Source organism: Xenopus tropicalis, chromosome 9, assembly GCF_000004195.4.
Source record: "Xenopus tropicalis strain Nigerian chromosome 9, UCB_Xtro_10.0, whole genome shotgun sequence".
Classification (NCBI taxonomy): domain Eukaryota; kingdom Metazoa; phylum Chordata; class Amphibia; order Anura; family Pipidae; genus Xenopus; species Xenopus tropicalis.
The window spans coordinates 90,983,934-91,001,937 of record NC_030685.2 but is presented as its reverse complement, the minus strand read 5'-3'; the positions used below and the strand labels follow the sequence as shown (position 1 = coordinate 91,001,937).

General features: G+C 47.4%; 1 protein-coding gene across 1 annotated transcript in view; it reads left to right on the top strand.

Annotated features, from left to right (window-relative positions):
• dpp10 (dipeptidyl-peptidase 10 (inactive)) overlaps positions 1-18,004 on the top strand; it is an 85,337-nt gene that overhangs the window by 30,656 nt on the left and 36,677 nt on the right. The window contains 1 exon segment of the mRNA NM_001112993.1: positions 17,643-17,757. Coding sequence (NP_001106464.1) covers positions 17,643-17,757 — 115 coding nt within the window.

Below are 18,004 nucleotides of genomic sequence, written 5' to 3'. Positions count from 1 at the left end.
AGTTAGTAGCTTTTCTTTGAAATCCCCAAGAGAGTAAGGTTAGAGTTAGTGTCTTTTCTTGGTTCCCCAAGAGATGTAAGGTGGAGTAGTAGTCCTTTCTTTTGTTTCTCCAGGGAGATTAAGGTTGAGTTAGTGTCTTTTCTTTTGTTTTCCCCAAGGAGATGTAAGTGGAGTTTAGTAGTCTTTTCTTTGGGTTTCCCAAGAGACTGTAAGGTGGGAGTTAGTAGTCTTTTCTACTTTGGTTTCTCTCAAGATGATGTTAGATGGGTTGAGTCTTTTCTTTGGTTTCCCCAGGAGATGTAAAGCGTTGGTGTTGAGTAGTCTTTCTTTGGGGTTTCCCCAGAGAGTTAAGGTGGAGTTAGTGTCTTTTTTCTTTTGGTTTTCCCCCCAAAAGTGAAGGGGACAGATTGGTTTAAGGGGGTTTAGTGGAGTTAGTAGTCTTTTCTTTTGGTCTCCCCAGGAGAATGTAAGGTTGGAGTTAGTAGTCTTTTCTTTTGGTTCCCAGGATGATGTTACAGGGTTGAGTTAGTAGTCTTTTCTTGGGTTTTCCCAGGAGATGTAAAGGTTGGAGTTAGTAGTCTTTTCTTTGGCGTTTTTCCCCAGGAGATGTAAGGGTGGGAGTTAGTAGTCTTTTCTTTGGGTTTTCCCAGGAGATGTTTAAGGTGGAGTTAGTAGTCTTCTTTTGGGTTTCCAGAGATGTAAGGTGGATGTTCGTGAGTCTTTTTTTGGGTTTCCCCTTGGAGATTTAAAGTGAGTGTAGTAGTCTTTTCTTTGGTATTCCCAGGAGATGTAAGGGTGTGAGTTTAGTAGTCTTATACTTTGGGTTCCACGGGAATGTAAGGTTGGAAGTTAGTAGTCTTTTCTGGGTTTCCCAGTAGATGTACGTGGCGTTGTAGTCTTTTCTTGAGTCCCAGGAGATTGTAAGGGTTGGCGTTAGTTAGTCCTTTCTTTGAGTTTCTCCAGGAGATGTAGTGGAGTTAGTAGTCTTTTCTTTGGGTTTCCCCAGGAGATGTAGGTTGAGTTAGTAGTCTTTTCTTTGGGTTCCCCAAGAGATTGAAGTGGAGTTAGTAGTCTTTTCTTTTGTTTCCCAAGAGGATGTAGGTGGATTTAGTATCTTACTTTGGGTTTTCCCGGGTGATGACGTAGGTGAGTTAGTGATAGTCTTTCATTTGTGGTTCCCAGGAATGTAAGGTTGAGTTTAGTTAGTCTTTTCTTTGGGTTTCCCCAAGATGTAAGGTGGGTTTTTGTTTTTATCTTATGAGATTCCCCAGGAGATGTAAAGGTGGAGTTAGTAGTATTTTCTTTGAGTTTTCCCAGGAAAGATCGTCAAGTAGGAGGTTAGTTCATGTCTTTCTTTGGGTTTCCCCAAGAGATGTAAGGTGGAGTTAGTAGTCTGTTCTTTGAGTTTTCCCAGGGTGTAAGGTGAGTTAGTAGTCTTTTCTTGGGTTTCGCCCAAGAGATGTAAGGTGGAGTTGTAGTCTTTTCTTAGTTTCCCCAGGAGATGTAAGGTGGAGTTATAGTTCTTTTCTTTGAGATTCCCAGGAGATGTAAGGTGGGAGTTAGTAGTTTTCTTCTGGGTTTCCCGGAGATCGTAAGGGTGGAGTTAGTAGTCTTTTCTTGTCGGTTTTTCCCCAGGAGATGTAGGTGAGTTAGTAGTCTTTTCTTGGGTTTCCCCGGATTGTTAGGTGAGTTAGTAGTCTTTTCTTTGCTTTTCCCCCAGGAGTGTAAGGTGGAGTTAGTAGTCTTTCTTTGGGTTTTCCAGGAGATGTAAGGTGGAGTTAGTAGTCTTTTCCTGGGTTTCCCAGGAGATGTAAGTGGAGTTAGTAGTCTTTTCTTTGAGGTTTTCCCAAGAGATGTAAGGTGGAGTTAGTAGTCTTTTCTTTGAGATTTCAGGAGATGTAAGGTTGGAGTTAGTAGTCTTTTCTTTGAAGATTTCCCAGGAGATGTAAGGTGGAGTTAGTAGTCTTTTCTTTGGGTTCCAGGAAGATGTTAAGGTGAGTTAGTAGTCTTTTCTTTGGATTTCCCAGCGAGATGTAAGGTGGATTTAGTAGTCTTTTTTTGGTTTTCCCAGGATATGTAACGGTGGAGTCTAGTAGTTCTTTCTTTGGGGTTTCCCCCTCCAGGATGAGTAAGGTGGAGTTAGTAGTCTTTTCTTTTGGTTTTCCCCAGAGATGTAAGGTTTGCAGTTAGTAGTCTTTTCTTGGTTTTCCCGGAGATGTAGGTGGAGTTTTATAGTCTTTTCTTTGGCGCTTCCCAGGAGATGTAAGGTTGAGTTAAGTAGTCTTTTCTTTGGGTGTTCCCAGGAGATGTAAGTGGAGTTAGTAGTCTTTTCTTTGGGTTTCCCAGGGGAGATTAAGGTGGGTTCGTTAGTTTCTTTTCTTTGGGTTTCCCCAGGAGATGAAGGTGGAGTTAGTAGTCTTTCTTTTTGGTTTCCCCAGAGATGTAAGGTGGAGTTTAGTTATTCTTTTCTTGTTTTTTCCAGGAGATTTAAAGGGTGGGTTAGTAGTCTTTTCTTTGGGGTTTCCAGGAGATGTAGGTGGAGTTAGTAACTTTTCTTTGGGTTTCCCAGGAGATGTATTGTGGAGTTCAGTAGTCTTTTCTTTGGTTTCCCCAGGAGATGTAGGGTGGAGTTTAGTATCTTTTCTTTGGGTTTCCCCCAGGAGATGTAAGGGGAGTATTAGTCTTTTCTTTGTGGTTTCCCCAGGAGATGTAGGTGGCCGTTAGCAGTCTTTTCTGCAGTTTTCCCAGGAGATGTTAAGTGGAGTTAGTATGTCTTTTCTTTGGGTTTTCCCCAGGAGATGTAACGGTTGGAGTTTAGTAGTCTTTTCTTTTTGGGTTTCCCCAAGAATGTAAGGTGGAGTTAGTAAGTCTTTTTCTTTGGGTTTCCCCAAGAGATGTAAGGTGAGTTAGTAGTCTTTTCTTTGTGGTTCCCCAGGAGATGTAGGGGTGGCTGTTACAGTCTTTTTCTTTGAGTTTTCCCAGGAGATGTTAAGCTGGAGCTAGTAGTCTTTTCTTTGGTTTTTCCCCAGGAGATGTAAGGTCGAGTTAGTAGTCTTTTCTTTGGTTTCCCAAGAAGCATGTTAAGGTGGAGTTAGTAGTCTTTTCTGGTTTCCCCAAGGATGCTAAGGCGTGGAGTAGTTGTCTTTTCTCTTTTCCTTGAGTTTCCCAGGAGATGTTAAGTGGAGTTAGTAGCTTTTTCTTGGTTTCCCCAAAGAGATGTAAGGTGGAGTTAGTAGTCTTTTTCTTTTGGGGTTCCCCAAGAGAAGTAGGTGGCGTTAGTAGTCTTTTCTTTGGGTTCCCCAGTAGATGTAAGGTGAGTTAGTAGTCTTTTCTTTGGGTTTCCCCAAGAGATGTAAGGTGGAGTTAGTAGTCTTTTCTTTTGGTTTCCCAGAGATGTAGGTGGAGTGAGTAGTCTTTTCTTATGGGGTTTCCCCAGAAATGTTAAGGTGGATGTTGTAGTGTCTTTCTTTGGGGTTTCCCAGGAGATGTAAGGTGGATGTAGTGTCTTTTCTTTGGGTTTCCCCCAAGAGATGTAAGGTTGGGTAGGTAGTTCCTTTTTCTTTGGGGGTTCCAGGAGATGTTAAGTGGAGTTCGCGTCTTTTCTTGGTTCCCCAGGAGATTTTAAGGTTGTGGAGTTAGTAGTCTTTTCTTTGGGTTTCCCAGGAGATGTAAGGTGGAGTTTATGTAGTCTTTTTCTTTTGGTTTCCTGGAGATGTAAGGTGGGTTAGTAGTCCTTTTCTTTTTGGTTTCCCCAAGAGATGTAGGTGGAGTTAGTATTCTTTTCTTGTTTTTTCCAGGAGATAAGGGGAGGTTAGTAGTCTTTATCTTTGGGGTTTCCCCAAGAGATGTAAGGTGGAGTTAGTAGTCTTTTCTTTGAGTTTTCCCAGGAGATGTAAGGTGTGAGTTAGTCTAGTCTTCTTTGGGTTTCCCCAAGAGATGTAAGGGGAGTTAGTAGTCTTGTTTTTGGGTTTCCCCCCAAGAGAAGTTAAGTGGCGTTAGTAGTCTTTTTTTGGGTTTCCCCAGGAATGTAAGGTGGAGTTAGTGTTTTTTCTTTGGGTTTCCCCAAGAGATGTCCAAGGTGGGTTAGTGTCTTTTCTTTTGGTATTCCAGGAGATGTAAGTTTGGCAGTTCTAGTGTCTTTTCTTTGGGGTTTCCCCAAGAAATGTTTAAGGTGGATTAGTAGTCTTTTTCTTTGGGGGTTTCAGGAGATGTAAGGTGGAGTTTAGTAGTCGTTTCTTTGGGTTTCCCCAAGAGATGTAAGGTGGAGTTAGTAGTCTTTCTTTGGGGTTTCCCAGGAGATGTAAGGTGGAGTTCCGTCGGTCTTTTCTTTTGGGTTCCCCAGGAGATTAAGGTGGAGTTAGTAGTCTTTTCATTTGGGTTCCCCAGGAGATGTAAGGTGGATTAGTAGTCTTTTCTTTTGGTTTCCCTGGAGATGTAAGGTGGAGTTAGTAGTCTTTTCTTTTGGTTCCAAGAGATGAAGGGTGGAGTTAGTATTCTTTTCTTGTTTTTCCAGGAGATGAAATAAGGGGGAGTTAGTAGTCTTTTCTTTGGTTCCCCAGGGAGATCTAAAGGTGGAGTTAGTAGTCTTTTCTTTGGGTTTCCCAGGAGATGTATTGTGTGAGTTAGTAGTCTTTTCTTTCTGGTTTCCCCAGGAGATGTAAGGTGGAGTTAGTAGTCTTTACTTTGGGTTTCCCGGGAGCAGATGTAAGGTGAAGTTAGAGCTAGTCTTTTCTTTGCTGGTCCCGGGATGTAAAGGTGAGTTAGTAGTCTGATTCTTTGAGTTTTCCCAGGAGATGTAGGTGTGTTAGTAGTCTCTTTCTTTGAGTTGCCCAGGAGATGTAAGGTGGCGTTTACGTAGTCTTTTCTTTTGAGTTTTCCCAGAGATGTTAAGGTCGGGCGTTAGTTAGTCTTTTCTTTGAGTGTTTCTTGGAGATGTTAAGGTGGAGTTAGTAGTCTTTCTTGAGTTTTCCCAGGAGATGTTAAGGTGGTGTTAGTTAGATCTTTTCTTTGAGTTTTCCCAGGAGATGTAAGGTGGAGTTAGTAGTCTTTTTCTTTGGGGTTTCCCAGGAGATGTAGGTGGAGTTTAGTAGTCTTTTCTTGGGTTTCCCCAAGAATGGGTAGGTAGAGTTAGTAGTCTTTTCCTTTTGGTTCCCCAAGAAATGTAAGGTTGGCAGTTGTGTCTTTACTTGGGTTTTCCCGGGAGATGTAAGGTGAAGTTAGTAGTCTTTTCTTTGTTGTTTCCCCAGGAGATGATAAGGTGGCGTTAGCAGTCTTTCTTTGAGTATTTCCCAGGAGATGTAAGGTGAGTTAGTAGTCTTTTCTTATAGATTTCCAGGAGATGTTAAGGTTGATGTTAAGTAGTCTTTTCTTTGGGTTTCCCAGGAGATTGTAAGGTGAGTTAGTAGTTCTTTTCTTTGGGTTTCCCCAGAGATGTAAGGTGAGTTATTTGGTCTTTCTTTGGTTGCCCCCAAGAGATGTAAGTGTGGAGTTTAGTGTCTTTTCCTTTGGTTTCCCCAGGAGATGTAAGGTGGAGTTAGTAGCTTTTCCTTTGGGGTTTCCCAGGGATGCAGGGTTGAGTTTAGTTGTCTTTTCTTTGGGTTTCCCCAAGAGATGTAGTGTAGTTAGTAGTCTTTTCTTTTGGGAATCCCCAAGAGATGTAAGGTGGAGTTAGTAGTCTTTCTGGGTTTGGTTTCCCCAAGAGATGTAAGGTTGGCAGTTAGTAGTCCTGTTTCTTTTGGTTTCTTCCAGGAGAATGTAAGGTTGAGTTAGCTAGTCTTTCTTTGGTTTCACCAGGAGATGTAAGGTCGGGAGTTGTAGTCTTTTCCTTTGTGTTTCCCCAAGAGCATGGTAAGGTGGACGTTAGTAGTCTTTTCTGTTTGGTTTCTCAAGAGATGTAAGATGGAGTTAGTAGTCTTTTCTTTCTTTTGGGTTCCCAGGAGATGTAAGGGTGCGTGTTAGTCGTCTTTTCTTGGGTTTCCCCAAGAGATGTAGGTGGAGTTAGTAGTCTTTCTTTGGCTTTTCCCCAAGAGTGTAAGGTGGAGTTAGTAGTCTTTTTCTTTTGGTCTCCCCCAGGAGATGTTAACGGGTGGAGTTAGTAGTTCTTTTCTTTTGGTTTCCCCAGGAGATGTAAGGTTGAGTTAGTAGTCTTATTCTTTCGGGTTTTCCAGGAGATGTTAGGTGGAATTTAGTTGTCTTCTTTGGCGTTTCCAGGAGATGTTAAGTGGAGTTAGTAGTCTTTTCTTTGGTTTTCCCAGAGATGTAAGGTGGAGTTAGTAGTTTCTTTGGGTTTCCCCAGGAGATTTAACGGTGGAGAGAAGTTCGTTAGTCTTCTTCTTTGGGTTTCCCAGGAGATTAAAGTGGAGTAGGTTAGTCTTTTCTTTGGGTTTCCCCAGAGATGTAAGGTGGAGTTAGTGTCTTTTCTTTAGTTTCCCTGGAGATGGTAAGTTGGAGTTGTAGTCTTTTCTTTTGGTCTTATCCAAGAGATGTAAGCGTGGGAGTTAGTATTCTTTCGTTGTTTTTCCCAGGAGATTTATGGGGGAGTTAGTAGTCTCTTTTCTTTGGGGTTTCCAGGAGACTGTAAGGTGGAGTTAGTAATCTTTCTTTTGTGTTTTTCCCAGGAAATGTATTGCTGGCAGTTACGTAGTCTTTTCTTTTGGTTTCCCCAGGAGATTGTAAGTGGAGTTAGTAGTCTTATACTTTGGTTCCCGGGAAGATGTAAGTGAAGTTAGTAGTCTTTTCTTTGGTTTCCCAGTAGATGAAGGTGGCGTTAGTAGTCTTTTCTCTTGAGTTTTTCCCAGGAGATGTAAGGTGGCGTTAGTAGTCTTTCTTTGAGTTTTCCCAGGAGATGTAAGGTGGAAGTAGTAGTCTTTTCTTGGGTTTCCCAAGGAGATGTAAGGTTGAGTTAGTAGTCTTTTCTTTGGGTTTCCCAAGAGAATGTAGGGGGGGAAGGGTTAGGTTTAGGGTCTTTTTTTTTTTTGGGGTTTTTTTTCCCCCAAAAGAGATGTAAGGTGGAGTTAGTAGTCTTTTTCTTTGGTTTCCCCAACGAGATGTAAGGTTGGAGTTAGTTCAGTCGTATTACTTTGGTTCCCGGGAGATGTAAGGTGAAGTTCAGTAGTCTTCTTTGTTGTCCCCAGGAGATGTAGTGGAGTTAGTGCTCTTTTCTTGTGGAGTTTTCCCAGGAGATGTTAAAGTGGAGTTAGTTTAGTCTTTTCTTTGGGTTCCCCAAGAGAATGTAAAGGTGGAAGTTAGTAGTCTTTTCTTTGAGTTTTCCCAGGAGATTGTCAAGGTGGAGTTAGTAGTCTTTCTTTGGGTTTCCCCAAGAGATTGTAAGGTGAGTTATCAGTCTTTCTTTGAGTTTCCCCAAGGAGATGTAATGTGGAGTTAGTAGATCTTTCTTTGAGATTTCCCAGGGAGATGTAAGTGGAGTTAGTATTCTTTTCTTTGGGTTCTCCCCAGGAGATTAAGGTGAAGTTAGTAGTCTTTTTCTTGGGTTTCCCCAGAGTGTTAAGGTGGAGTAGTAGTCTTTCTTTGAGATTTCCCAGGAGATGTAAGGTTGGAGTAGTTAGTCTTTTCTTTGGGTTATTCCCAGGAGATGTAAGGTGGACGTTAGTAGGTTTTCTTTTGATATTTCCAGGGAATGTAAGGTGGAGTTAGGTAGTCTTTTTTTGGGTTTCCCCAGAGATGTAAGCGTGGAGTTAGCTAGTCTTTTCTTTGGGTCTTCCCCAGGAGACTGTAAGGTTGAGTTAGTAGCTTTTCTTTGGTTTCCCCAGGAGATTAGGTTGAGTTAGTAGTCTTTTTCTTTAGGGTTTTCCCAGGAGATGTAAGCGTGGAGTTAGTGTCTTTTTCTTGGCGTTTCCAGGAGATGTAAGTTGAGTTAGTTAGTCTTTCTTTGGGTTTCCCAGGAGATGTAAGTGGAGTTAGTAGTCTTTTCTTTGGGGTTTCCCCTAGGAGATTTAAGGTGGAGTTCAGTCTTTCTTATGGGTTTCCCCAGGAGATGTACAGGGGAGTTTAGTAGTCTTTTCTTTTGGTTTCCCAAGAGATGTAAGTTGTGGAGTAGTATTCTTTTCTTGTTTTTTCCCAGGAGATTTAAGGGGGATTAGTAGTCTTTTCTTTGGTTTCCCAGGAGATGTAAGGTGTTATTAGTAAATCTTTTCTTTGGGGTTTTCCCAGGAGAATGTATTGTGGAGTTAGATAGTCTTTTCTTTGGTTCCCCAGGAGAAATGTACCGGTGGAAGTTAAGTAGTCTTTCTCTATTGGGGTTTTCCCCGGAGATGTAAGGTGGAGTATTAGTAGTTTTTTCTTTGTGCGTTCCCAGGAGATGTAAAAGGTGGCAGTTAAGTAATCTATTTTCTTGGTTCCCAGGAGAATGTAAGGTGGAGTTAGTAGTCTTTTTTTGGGGATTTCCCAGGAGATGTTAGGTTGAGTTGTAGTCTTTTCTTTGGGTTTCCCCAAGAGAGAATGTAAGGTGGAGTAAGTAGTCTTTCATATTGGTATTACCCCAAAGATGAAGGTGGAGTTAGTGTCTTATCTTTTAGGTTCCCCAAAGAGATTGTAAGGTGGAAGGTAGTAGTCTTTACTTTGGAGTTTCCCGGGAGATAGATAAGGCGCAAGTTAGTTTGATCTTTCTTTGTGGTATCCCCAGGAGATGTAAAGGTGGGTTAGTAAGTCTTCTATTGGTTATTCCCGGGAGATGTCAAAGTGGAGATTAGTAGTACATTATTCTATTGCGGTATATCCCCCGAAGAGATGTAAGGTGGAGTTAGTAGTCTTTTCCTTTGAGTTTTCCCAGGAGTGTAGGTGGTAGGGGGGGTGTATAGTAGTCGTTTTCTTTGGGTTTCCACCCAAGAGATGTTAAGAGTTGGAGTTAGTAGTCTTTTCTTATGAGTTATCCCCCAGGAATGTAGGTGGAAGTTAATAGTAGATTCTTTCTATTGAGATTTCCCCAGGAAGAATGTAAAGTGGAGTAGTAGTCATTTAACTTGGGTTTCCCAGGGAGAATGTAAGGCGAAGTGAGTAGTGTCTTTAATATCTTTTAGTGGTTTCCCCAGAGAGATGTAAGTGGAGAGTTAGTAGTCTTATTCTTTGAGTTATCCCAGGAGATGTAAAGTGGAGTTAGTGGAGTAACCTTTCTTTGGGATATTCACCCAGAGAATGTTAAAGGTGGAGTTAAGTAGTCTTTTCTTTGAGATTTTCCCAGGAGATGTGAGGGGAGTTAGATAGTCTTTTCTTCTGGGTATTCCCACAAGAAGATGATAAAGGCTGGAGTAAGTAGTCTTTTCTATTGAAGTTCCCCAGGAGACTGTAGTGGAGTTAGTAGTCTTTTCTTTGAGATATCCCAGGAGATGTAAAGGTGGGAGACATTGGAGTTACAGTAGTCTTTTTACTTTGGGTTCCCCAGAGATGTAGGTGGAGTTGTAGTCGTTTCTTTATGGGTTTCCAGGAAGACTGTAAGGTGGACGTTAGGTAGTCATTATTCTTTGAGATTTTCCCAGAGAATGATAAGTGGAGTTAGTAAGTCTTTTCTTTGGGTTTCCAGGAGATGTAAGGTGCGAGTTAGTAAGCTCTTTTTCTTTGATATTTACCACAGGACAATGTAACGGTGGAGTAGTAAGTCTTTTTTTTTGGGAGTTTCCCAGGAGATGTAAGGTGGAGTTAGTAGATCTTTTCTTGGAGTTTTCCCCAGTAATGTACAGGCTTCGAGTCTAGTAGTCCTTTATCTATTTGGTTTCCCCAGGAGAATTGTAAGGGTTGAGGATTAAGTAAGTCTTTTCTTTGGGAGTTTTATCCCAGGAGATGATAAGGGGTGGAGTTAGTTAGTACTTTTATTCTTTTGGGGATATTCCCCAGGAGATGTAAGGTGGAGTTAGTAGTCTTTTCTTTGTGGTTCCCCAGGAGATGTAAGGTGGCAGTTAAGCAGTTCTTTTACTTTGAGTTTCCCAGAGAATCGTTAAAGTGGAGTAGTAGATCTTTTCATTTGGGGTTTCCCCAGGAGATGATTAATGGATGGAGTTAGATATCTTTTCTTTGCGGTTTCCCCAAAGATGTAAAGGCTGAGTTAGTCAGTCTTTTCTTTGGGTTTCCCCAAGAGATGTAAGGTGGGAAGTTAGTAGTCTATTTCTTGTCGTTCCCCAGGAGAATGTAAGGTGCAGTTAGCAGTCTTTTCTTTTGAGTTTTCCCAGGAGACTGTTAACAGTGGTGTTAGTAGTCTTTTCTTTTGAGTTTCCCCAGGAAAGATGTAAGGTGGAGTTAGTAGTCATATTTCTTTTGGGTTTTCCCAAGAGACTTAAGTGGAGTTAGCTAGTTTTCTTTGGTTTCCCCAAGAGATGTAAGGTGGGAGTTAGATAGTTCTTTTCTTTGAGTTTTCCCAGGAGATGTTAAGGTGGTAAGTTAGTATCTTTTCTTTGGGTTCCCCCAAAGAGATGTAAGGTAGAGTTAGTAGTCTTTTCTTTTGGGTTTCCCCAAGAGAAGTACGGTGCGCGTAGTAGTCTTCTTTGGGTTTCCCCAGAGATGTAAGGTGGACGTTAGATAAGTCTTTTCTTGGGTCCCCAAGAGATGTAAGTGGAGTCTCGTAGCTTTCTGTTGAGTTTTCCCCAGAGATGTAGGTGGAGTTTAAGTAGTTTTTCTTTGAGATTTCCCAGGCAGATGTAAGGTGGAGTTAGTTAGTCTTTCTTTTGGGTTTTCCCCCAGGAGATGTTAAGGTGGAGTTAAGTAGTCTTTTCTTTGAGATTTCCCAGGTAGATGATAAGGTGGAGTTAGTAGTCTTTTCTTGAGTTTCCCCAGGAGATGTAAGGCCTGGAGTTTACGTAGTCTTTTCTTTGAGAGTTTTCCCAGGAGATGTAAGGTGGAGTTAGTCATTCTTTTCTTTGAGTTTTCCCAGGAAGAACTGTAAGGTTGACACGCATCTAACTCAACCTCGCCCCGCAAGGCGTCAGCCTGCCGTAATTTGATCCGCACACCGCACACTGTCCCATCCCACCACACGATTCCGGCCCGCCAAGCACTCCTACCACATTCCGCCGACCCCAGTAATCTCAGCACTCCGACGAAGTCGCAGCCTTGTAACTCACTAAAAGGATACAAGCCTTCTCTCGACCGCATACCCTGAGATCCGGCCACACACGACAGACCATAAAGCTAAACTATCATAGAACACAGCCAACATAAAAAAAGTTATGATTATGTCTTTTTCTTTGAGATTTCCCGTAGGAAGATGTAAGGGCTTGGAGTTAGTAGTCTGTCTTTGCGGTTTCCCAGCGAGGATGTTAAAGGTGCGAGTTAGTGTCTTTTTCTTTGAGATTTCCCAGCAGAGATTGTAGGTGGGAGTTCAAGTATGTCTTTTTTTTGGGTTTCCCCAGGAGATGTAAGGTGGAGTTAGTAGTCTTTTCTATGAGATTTCCCAGGAGATGTAAGGTGAAGTTAGTAGTCTTTTTTTTGGGTTTCCCCAGGAGATGTAAGGTGGAGTTAGTAGTCTTTTCTTTGAGTTTCCCCAGGAGATGTAAGGTGGCGTTAGTAGTCTTTTCTTTGAGATTTCCCAGGAGATTTAAGGTGGAGTTAGTAGTCTTTTCTTTGGGTTTCCCCAGGAGATGTAAGGTGGAGTTAGTAGTCTTTTCTTTGAGATTTCCCAGGAGATGTAAGGTGGAGTTAGTAGTCTTTTCTTTGAGATTTCCCAGGAGATGTAAGGTGGAGTTAGTAATCTTTTCTTTGGGTTATCCAAGGCAACAAGAACACAAACACTTTGCCAGAATGACTATTCCCCCTCCCTCGGAATCGTCCGATTACTATTCCCCCTCCCTCGGAATCGTCCGATTACTATTCCCCCTCCCTCGGAATCGTCCGATTACTATTCCCCCTCCCTCGGAATCGTCCGATTACTATTCCCCCTCCCTCGGAATCGTCCGATTACTTTTCCCCTCCCTCGGAATCGTCCGATTACTATTCCCCCTCCCTCGGAATCGTCCGATTACTTTTCCCCCTCCCTCGGAATCGTCCGATTACTATTCCCCCTCCTCGGAATCGTCCGATTACTATTCCCCCTCCCTCGGAATCGTCCGATTACTATTCCCCCTCCCTCGGAATCGTCCGATTACTATTCCCCCTCCCTCGGAATCGTCCGATTACTTCCCCCCCTATCTCCGACTCATTCCCCTCCCTCGAATCGTCCGATTACTATTCCCCCTCCTCGGAATCGTCCGATTACTATTCCCCTCCCTCGGAATCGTCCGATTACTTTTCCCCCTCCCTCGGAATCGTCCGATTACTATTCCCCCTCCCTCGGAATCGTCCGATTACTATTCCCCCTCCCTCGGAATCGTCCGATTACTATTCCCCCTCCCTCGGAATCGTCCGATTGCTTTTCCCCCTCCCTCGGAATCGTCCGATTACTTTTCCCCCTCCCTCGGAATCGTTATCCCAGGCGCAGCAGTCGGCCCGGAGCAAACGGAGAGATCAGTAAAATGAAAGGGAAATGTCGGAGTTTCTGGGCCCCGGAATGGGGGAAACAGAACCCCGACATGTCCCTGTAATGAAAGGTTCTGTACCCCTTGTGCTGGGCACCTGCCGCTTTGTGTGAGTGTGAGTGTGAGTGGGACCCAAGGGTTACACAGAGGTTCCGTGGCTCCGTGGCTCCATGCAGTCAGCCCTGGGGACCTGCCGCTTTGTGTGAGTGTGAGTGGGACCCAAGGGTTACACAGAGGTTCCGTGGCTCCGTGGCTCCATGCAGTCAGCCCTGGGCACCTGCCGCTTTGTGTGAGTGTGAGTGTGAGTGGGACCCAAGGGTTACACAGAGGTTCCGTGGCTCCGTGGCTCCATGCAGTCAGCCCTGGGGACCTGCCCTTTACTCGGTACTTTGGATTCTTTCTTCTGTTATTGTCGTGGGGGCAGAAGACAATGGAAAAGGGAAGAAATGAAATGCAATTGGGTTTGACAAGTGGAACCGCTTGTGGGATGATGAATGGCATCAAGTCACATTGCCGGGCAATTAGTCATTCTGCCCCCCCCCCACATTTGTCCTCCATGTGTATCTGGGCACATCCGCACTGTATGTACCTGACTGGGGCAGATCTGCAGTGTTGGGGCCCTGCCGGGGGGTGTTGGGTAGGGGGTTCCTCACGGGGAGGGCAGTGAGGGGTTGGGGAATGCCCTGCCGGGGGATGTTGGGTAGGGGGTTCCTCATGGTGAGGGCAGTGAGGGGGTTGGGGAATGCCCTGCCGGGGGATGTTGGGTAGGGGGTTCCTCACGGTGAGGGCAGTGAGGGGGTTGGGGAATGCCCCGCCGGGGGATGTTGGGTAGGGGGTTCCTCACGGTGAGGGCAGTGAGGGGGTTGGGGAATGCCCTGCCGGGGGATGTTGGGTAGGGGGTTCCTCACGGTGAGGGCAGTGAGGGGGTTGGGGAATGCCCTGCCGGGGGATGTTGGGTAGGGGGTTCCTCACGGTGAGGGCAGTGAGGGGGTTGGGGAATGCCCTGCCGGGGGATGTTGGGTACGGGGTTCCTCACGGTGAGGGCAGTGAGGGGGTTGGGGAATGCCCTGCCGGGGGATGTTGGGTAGGGGGTTCCTCACGGTGAGGGCAGTGAGGGGGTTGGGGAATGCCCTGCCGGGGGGTGTTGGGTAGGGGGTTCCTCACGGTGAGGGCAGTGAGGGGGTTGGGGAATGCCCTGCCGGGGGATGTTGGGTAGGGGGTTCCTCACGGTGAGGGCAGTGAGGGGGTTGGGGAATGCCCTGCCGGGGGGTGTTGGGTAGGGGGTTCCTCACGGTGAGGGCAGTGAGGGGGTTGGGGAATGCCCTGCCGGGGGATGTTGGGTAGGGGGTTCCTCACGGTGAGGGCAGTGAGGGGGTTGGGGAATGCCCTGCCGGGGGATGTTGGGTAGGGGGTTCCTCACGGTGAGGGCAGTGAGGGGGTTGGGGAATGCCCTGCCGGGGGTATTGGGTAGGGGGTTCCTCACGGTGAGGGGGTTGGGGAATGCCCTGCCGGGGGGTGTTGGGTAGGGGGTTCCTCACGGGGAGGGCAGTGAGGGGGTTGGGGAATGCCCTGCCGGGGATGTTGGGTAGGGGGTTCCTCACGGTGAGGGCAGTGAGGGGGTTTGGGGAATGCCCTGGCGGGGGATGTTGGGTAGGGGGTTCCTCACAGTAATGGCAGTGAGGGGGTTGGGGAATGCCCTGCCGGGTGATGTTGGGTAGGGGGTTCCTCACCGTGAGGGCAGTGAGGGGGTTGGGGAATGCCCTGCCGGGGGATGTTGGGTAGGGGGTTCCTCACGGTGAGGGCAGTGAGGGGTTGGGGAATGCCCTGCCGGGGATGTTGGGTAGGGGGTTCCTCACGGTGAGGGCAGTGAGGGGGTTGGGGAATGCCCTGCCGGGGGATGTTGGGTAGGGGGTTCCTCACGGTGAGGGCAGTGAGGGGGTTTGGGGAATGCCCTGCCGGGGATGTTGGGTAGGGGGTTCCTCACGGTGAGGGCAGTGAGGGGGTTGGGGAATGCCCTGCCGGGGATGTTGGGTAGGGGGTTCCTCACGGTGAGGGCAGTGAGGGGGTTGGGGAATGCCCTGCCGGGGGATGTTGGGTAGGGGGTTCCTCACGGTGAGGGCAGTGAGGGGGTTGGGGAATGCCCTGCCGGGGGATGTTGGGTAGGGGGTTCCTCACGGTGAGGGCAGTGAGGGGGTTGGGGAATGCCCTGCCGGGGGATGTTGGGTAGGGGTTCCTCACGGTGAGGGCAGTGAGGGGGTTGGGAATGCCCTGCCGGGGGATGTTGGGTAGGGGGTTCCTCACGGTGAGGGCAGTGAGGGGGTTGGGGAATGCCCTGCCGGGGGATGTTGGGTAGGGGGTTCCTCACGGTGAGGGCAGTGAGGGGGTTGGGGATGCCCTGCCGGGGATGTTGGGTAGGGGGTTCCTCACGGTGAGGGCAGTGAGGGGGTTGGGAATGCCCTGCCGGGGGATGTGGGTAGGGGGTTCCTCACGGTGAGGGCAGTGAGGGGGTTGGGGAATGCCCTGCCGGGGGGTATTGGGTAGGGGGTTCCTCACGGTGAGGGCAGTGAGGGGGTTGGGGAATGCCCTGCCGGGGGTATTGGGTAGGGGGTTCCTCATGGTGAGGGGGTTGGGGAATGCCCTGCCGGGGGTATTGGGTAGGGGGTTCCTCACGGTGAGGGGGTTGGGGAATGCCATTCCTTATATATAGTGAGGGAATGGTTGGCAGAGATTGGCTGAGAAAGCTTCTAATGATCCCAATAGGTTCCAGTTTCTAATCAAGTCCGATGTTGTGTTGGATTAGAGTCGCCCCGTGGAGACATATATTCTGTAGGGCTGGGGGGGGGGGGGGGGTAAGAGTTGCCGCCAGTTCCCCCCAAGGTTTATTCTCTCTGCCGCTTTCATCTGGCGACTGGGAAATAAATCTTCACACAAAAAGGGCACATTTTTATTTGATAAGTTCTAATTAAGCCTTCGGAATATAAAATGATACTAATTAATCAGCCAGAGCAGCTCCGTGTACTGGGAACCCAATGTGCTGGGTATAACGGGGTGGGGGCCCCAAGGCAGGGGATACTGTACCCCCATAACTGCAGGAGCTTGTCATTGGGCCACAGAGAGACAGAATGTTATAACCCGGGAGGAAACATCTTGCCCTACTGTCTCCATCTTGCCCTACTGTCTCCATCTTGCCCTACTGTCTCCATCTTGCCCTACTGTCTCCATCTTGCCCTACTGTCTCCATCTTGCCCTACTGTCTCCATCTTGCCCTACTGTCTCCATCTTGCCCTACTGTCTCCATCTTGTCCTACTGTCTCCATCTTGTCCTACTGTCTCCATCTTGTCCTACTGTCTCCCTCTTGTCCTACTGTCTCCCTCTTGTCCTACTGTCTCCATCTTGTCCTACTGTCTCCATCTTGTCCTACTGTCTCCATCTTGCCCTACTGTCTCCATCTTGTCCTACTGTCTCCATCTTGTCCTACTGTCTCCATCTTGCCCTACTGTCTCCATCTTGCCCTACTGTCTCCATCTTGCCCTGCTGTCTCCATCTTGCCCTACTGTCTCCATCTTGCCCTGCTGTCTCCATCTTGCCCTGCTGTCTCCATCTTGCCCTGCTGTCTCCATCTTGCCCTGCTGTCTCCATCTTGCCCTGCTGTCTCCATCTTGCCCTGCTGTCTCCATCTTGCCCTGCTGTCTCTATCTTGCCCTGCTGTCTCCATCTTGCCCTACTGTCTCCATCTTGCCCTACTGTCTCCATCTTGCCCTACTGTCTCCATCTTGCCCTACTTTCTCTATCTTTCTTAAGTATAATTGTTATTTGCCATAGTTCTTACCTATTAGTGCCATTAAGGTACCATTGAGCTGCTGTGTCCCAGAATGCCGTGGGGCAGTTGGTGGCTGTGCTGGGTAATATAGTGGTGTTAGAGGCAGAATTGGGGTGATGTTGATAATAACCCAATAGCCGTTGGGTGAGTTACATTCAGGGCTTTTCTCCCTCCCCACGTGGCTCCGGCTCCGGACGTTGCAGTCAGACAAACCCGTTGTACATGGGCTGGGTGGCCCCGCGTGTTTTACCCTTAGTGCCCCCAGTTACCCAGAGGAAGGCAGGGGGCGCCGATGTGTCGGGCTCTCATTAGATTTCTGCCCCAGACACGGGGGTGACGCTCTGGGCATTTCTTTCCCTTTGTCCCTTTCAGCTTTGAACCTTCTCTTAGGAAACAGAGCGACTGAGTTGCCCCCGTCACACTCGGATAATGCCCCCACAATCCCAGTCAGCTGCAGTGGCCCCCGGGGGCCCAGAGAGAGATTGGCCCACCCAGAGACAAGTCCAGTTAATGGGAGGGGAAGGGAAAGCCACTGGAAGCAATGAATCCAGAGATTATTCCCTCCCTATAGTTAGGAGAGGGCAGTTATATATACCCCACAGGGGGGTAATTAGGCCCTGGCTGTAATGCGAGCCTGTGATTAGAGCAATTAGCCCATCAGTGCTTACACCCAGGAGGATCTGGCTCTGGGCCATGTGTGGGCAAATCTCATTGGAGGTTGGATTGACTCATACACAGGGGGCGGAGTCTGTAAGAAAGGGTGGGGCCAAACTGAATCTGTAAGTGGCCCTAATGTAAATAGCTCTATCCTAAAGGGTGGGACCAAGGTGGCCACATTGAATGGGTGTGGCCTGGTCAGTGGCTGTTACTGATTGGGCGATAGACATTGGGGTTCAGGAGGAGAGTGACATAAAGCCGAATTTGCGTGATCAGCGAGCGCAGACGGAGCCTTTGATTGGCCGCCCCGCCCCGCGCTGTTTGGGCAAATTGATTTCCTTGGAGAATATCATAGAAATGTGTAAGGGATCCCTGAGTGCAACACGGAATCTATATGTCGCCGACATGTTCCGTGGCGCGGTACAGAGAGCCCATCATCCTCAGCAGAGGGGATTGTGGGGTATTAGGGTGCATTATGGGGAATGCTGGGGACAAAATGCACAATAAAAGGTTTTCTTTTGGTTTCTTAAATGTGCCCCACCCTCAGATTAAAGGGCAACTATGGGGGTGCTCATGATGTTTAAGGTGGGCTCCCAGGTCTGTGTGACCCTCAGAATGAGCCCCCTGCAGCCGCTGCTCCCGTTTGACCATTGGTGGATATTTCTTTTTTGCCCTGTGAGCTCACACTCATTCTGATTCTTGTTCCTAGGAGTTGGCCAACAGCAGCCCCCCGCAGCGGAACTGGAAGGGGATCGCTATTGCCCTGCTGGTCATTTTGGTGGTCTGCTCGCTCATCACATTGTCCGTCATCCTTCTGTCTCCCGGTGAGAAACGAGCCCCGTTATTACCCTGCTCCTCACTGTTTGCCCCCCCAAACCTGGAGCGGGTCTGACAGAGGGTCCATAATGGGATGGAGACTGCAGTGCTGCCTGTGTGGGAATATGCCCCCACCCCCCCCGTCCCCATGGAAAGGGGCAGAATTGATCCTGAGCCAGGAGGGAATGGGTTAATAAAGTCACCCACATCCAATCACAATGGTTGCAAGTGTGACCCACTCACAGTGTTACTGTG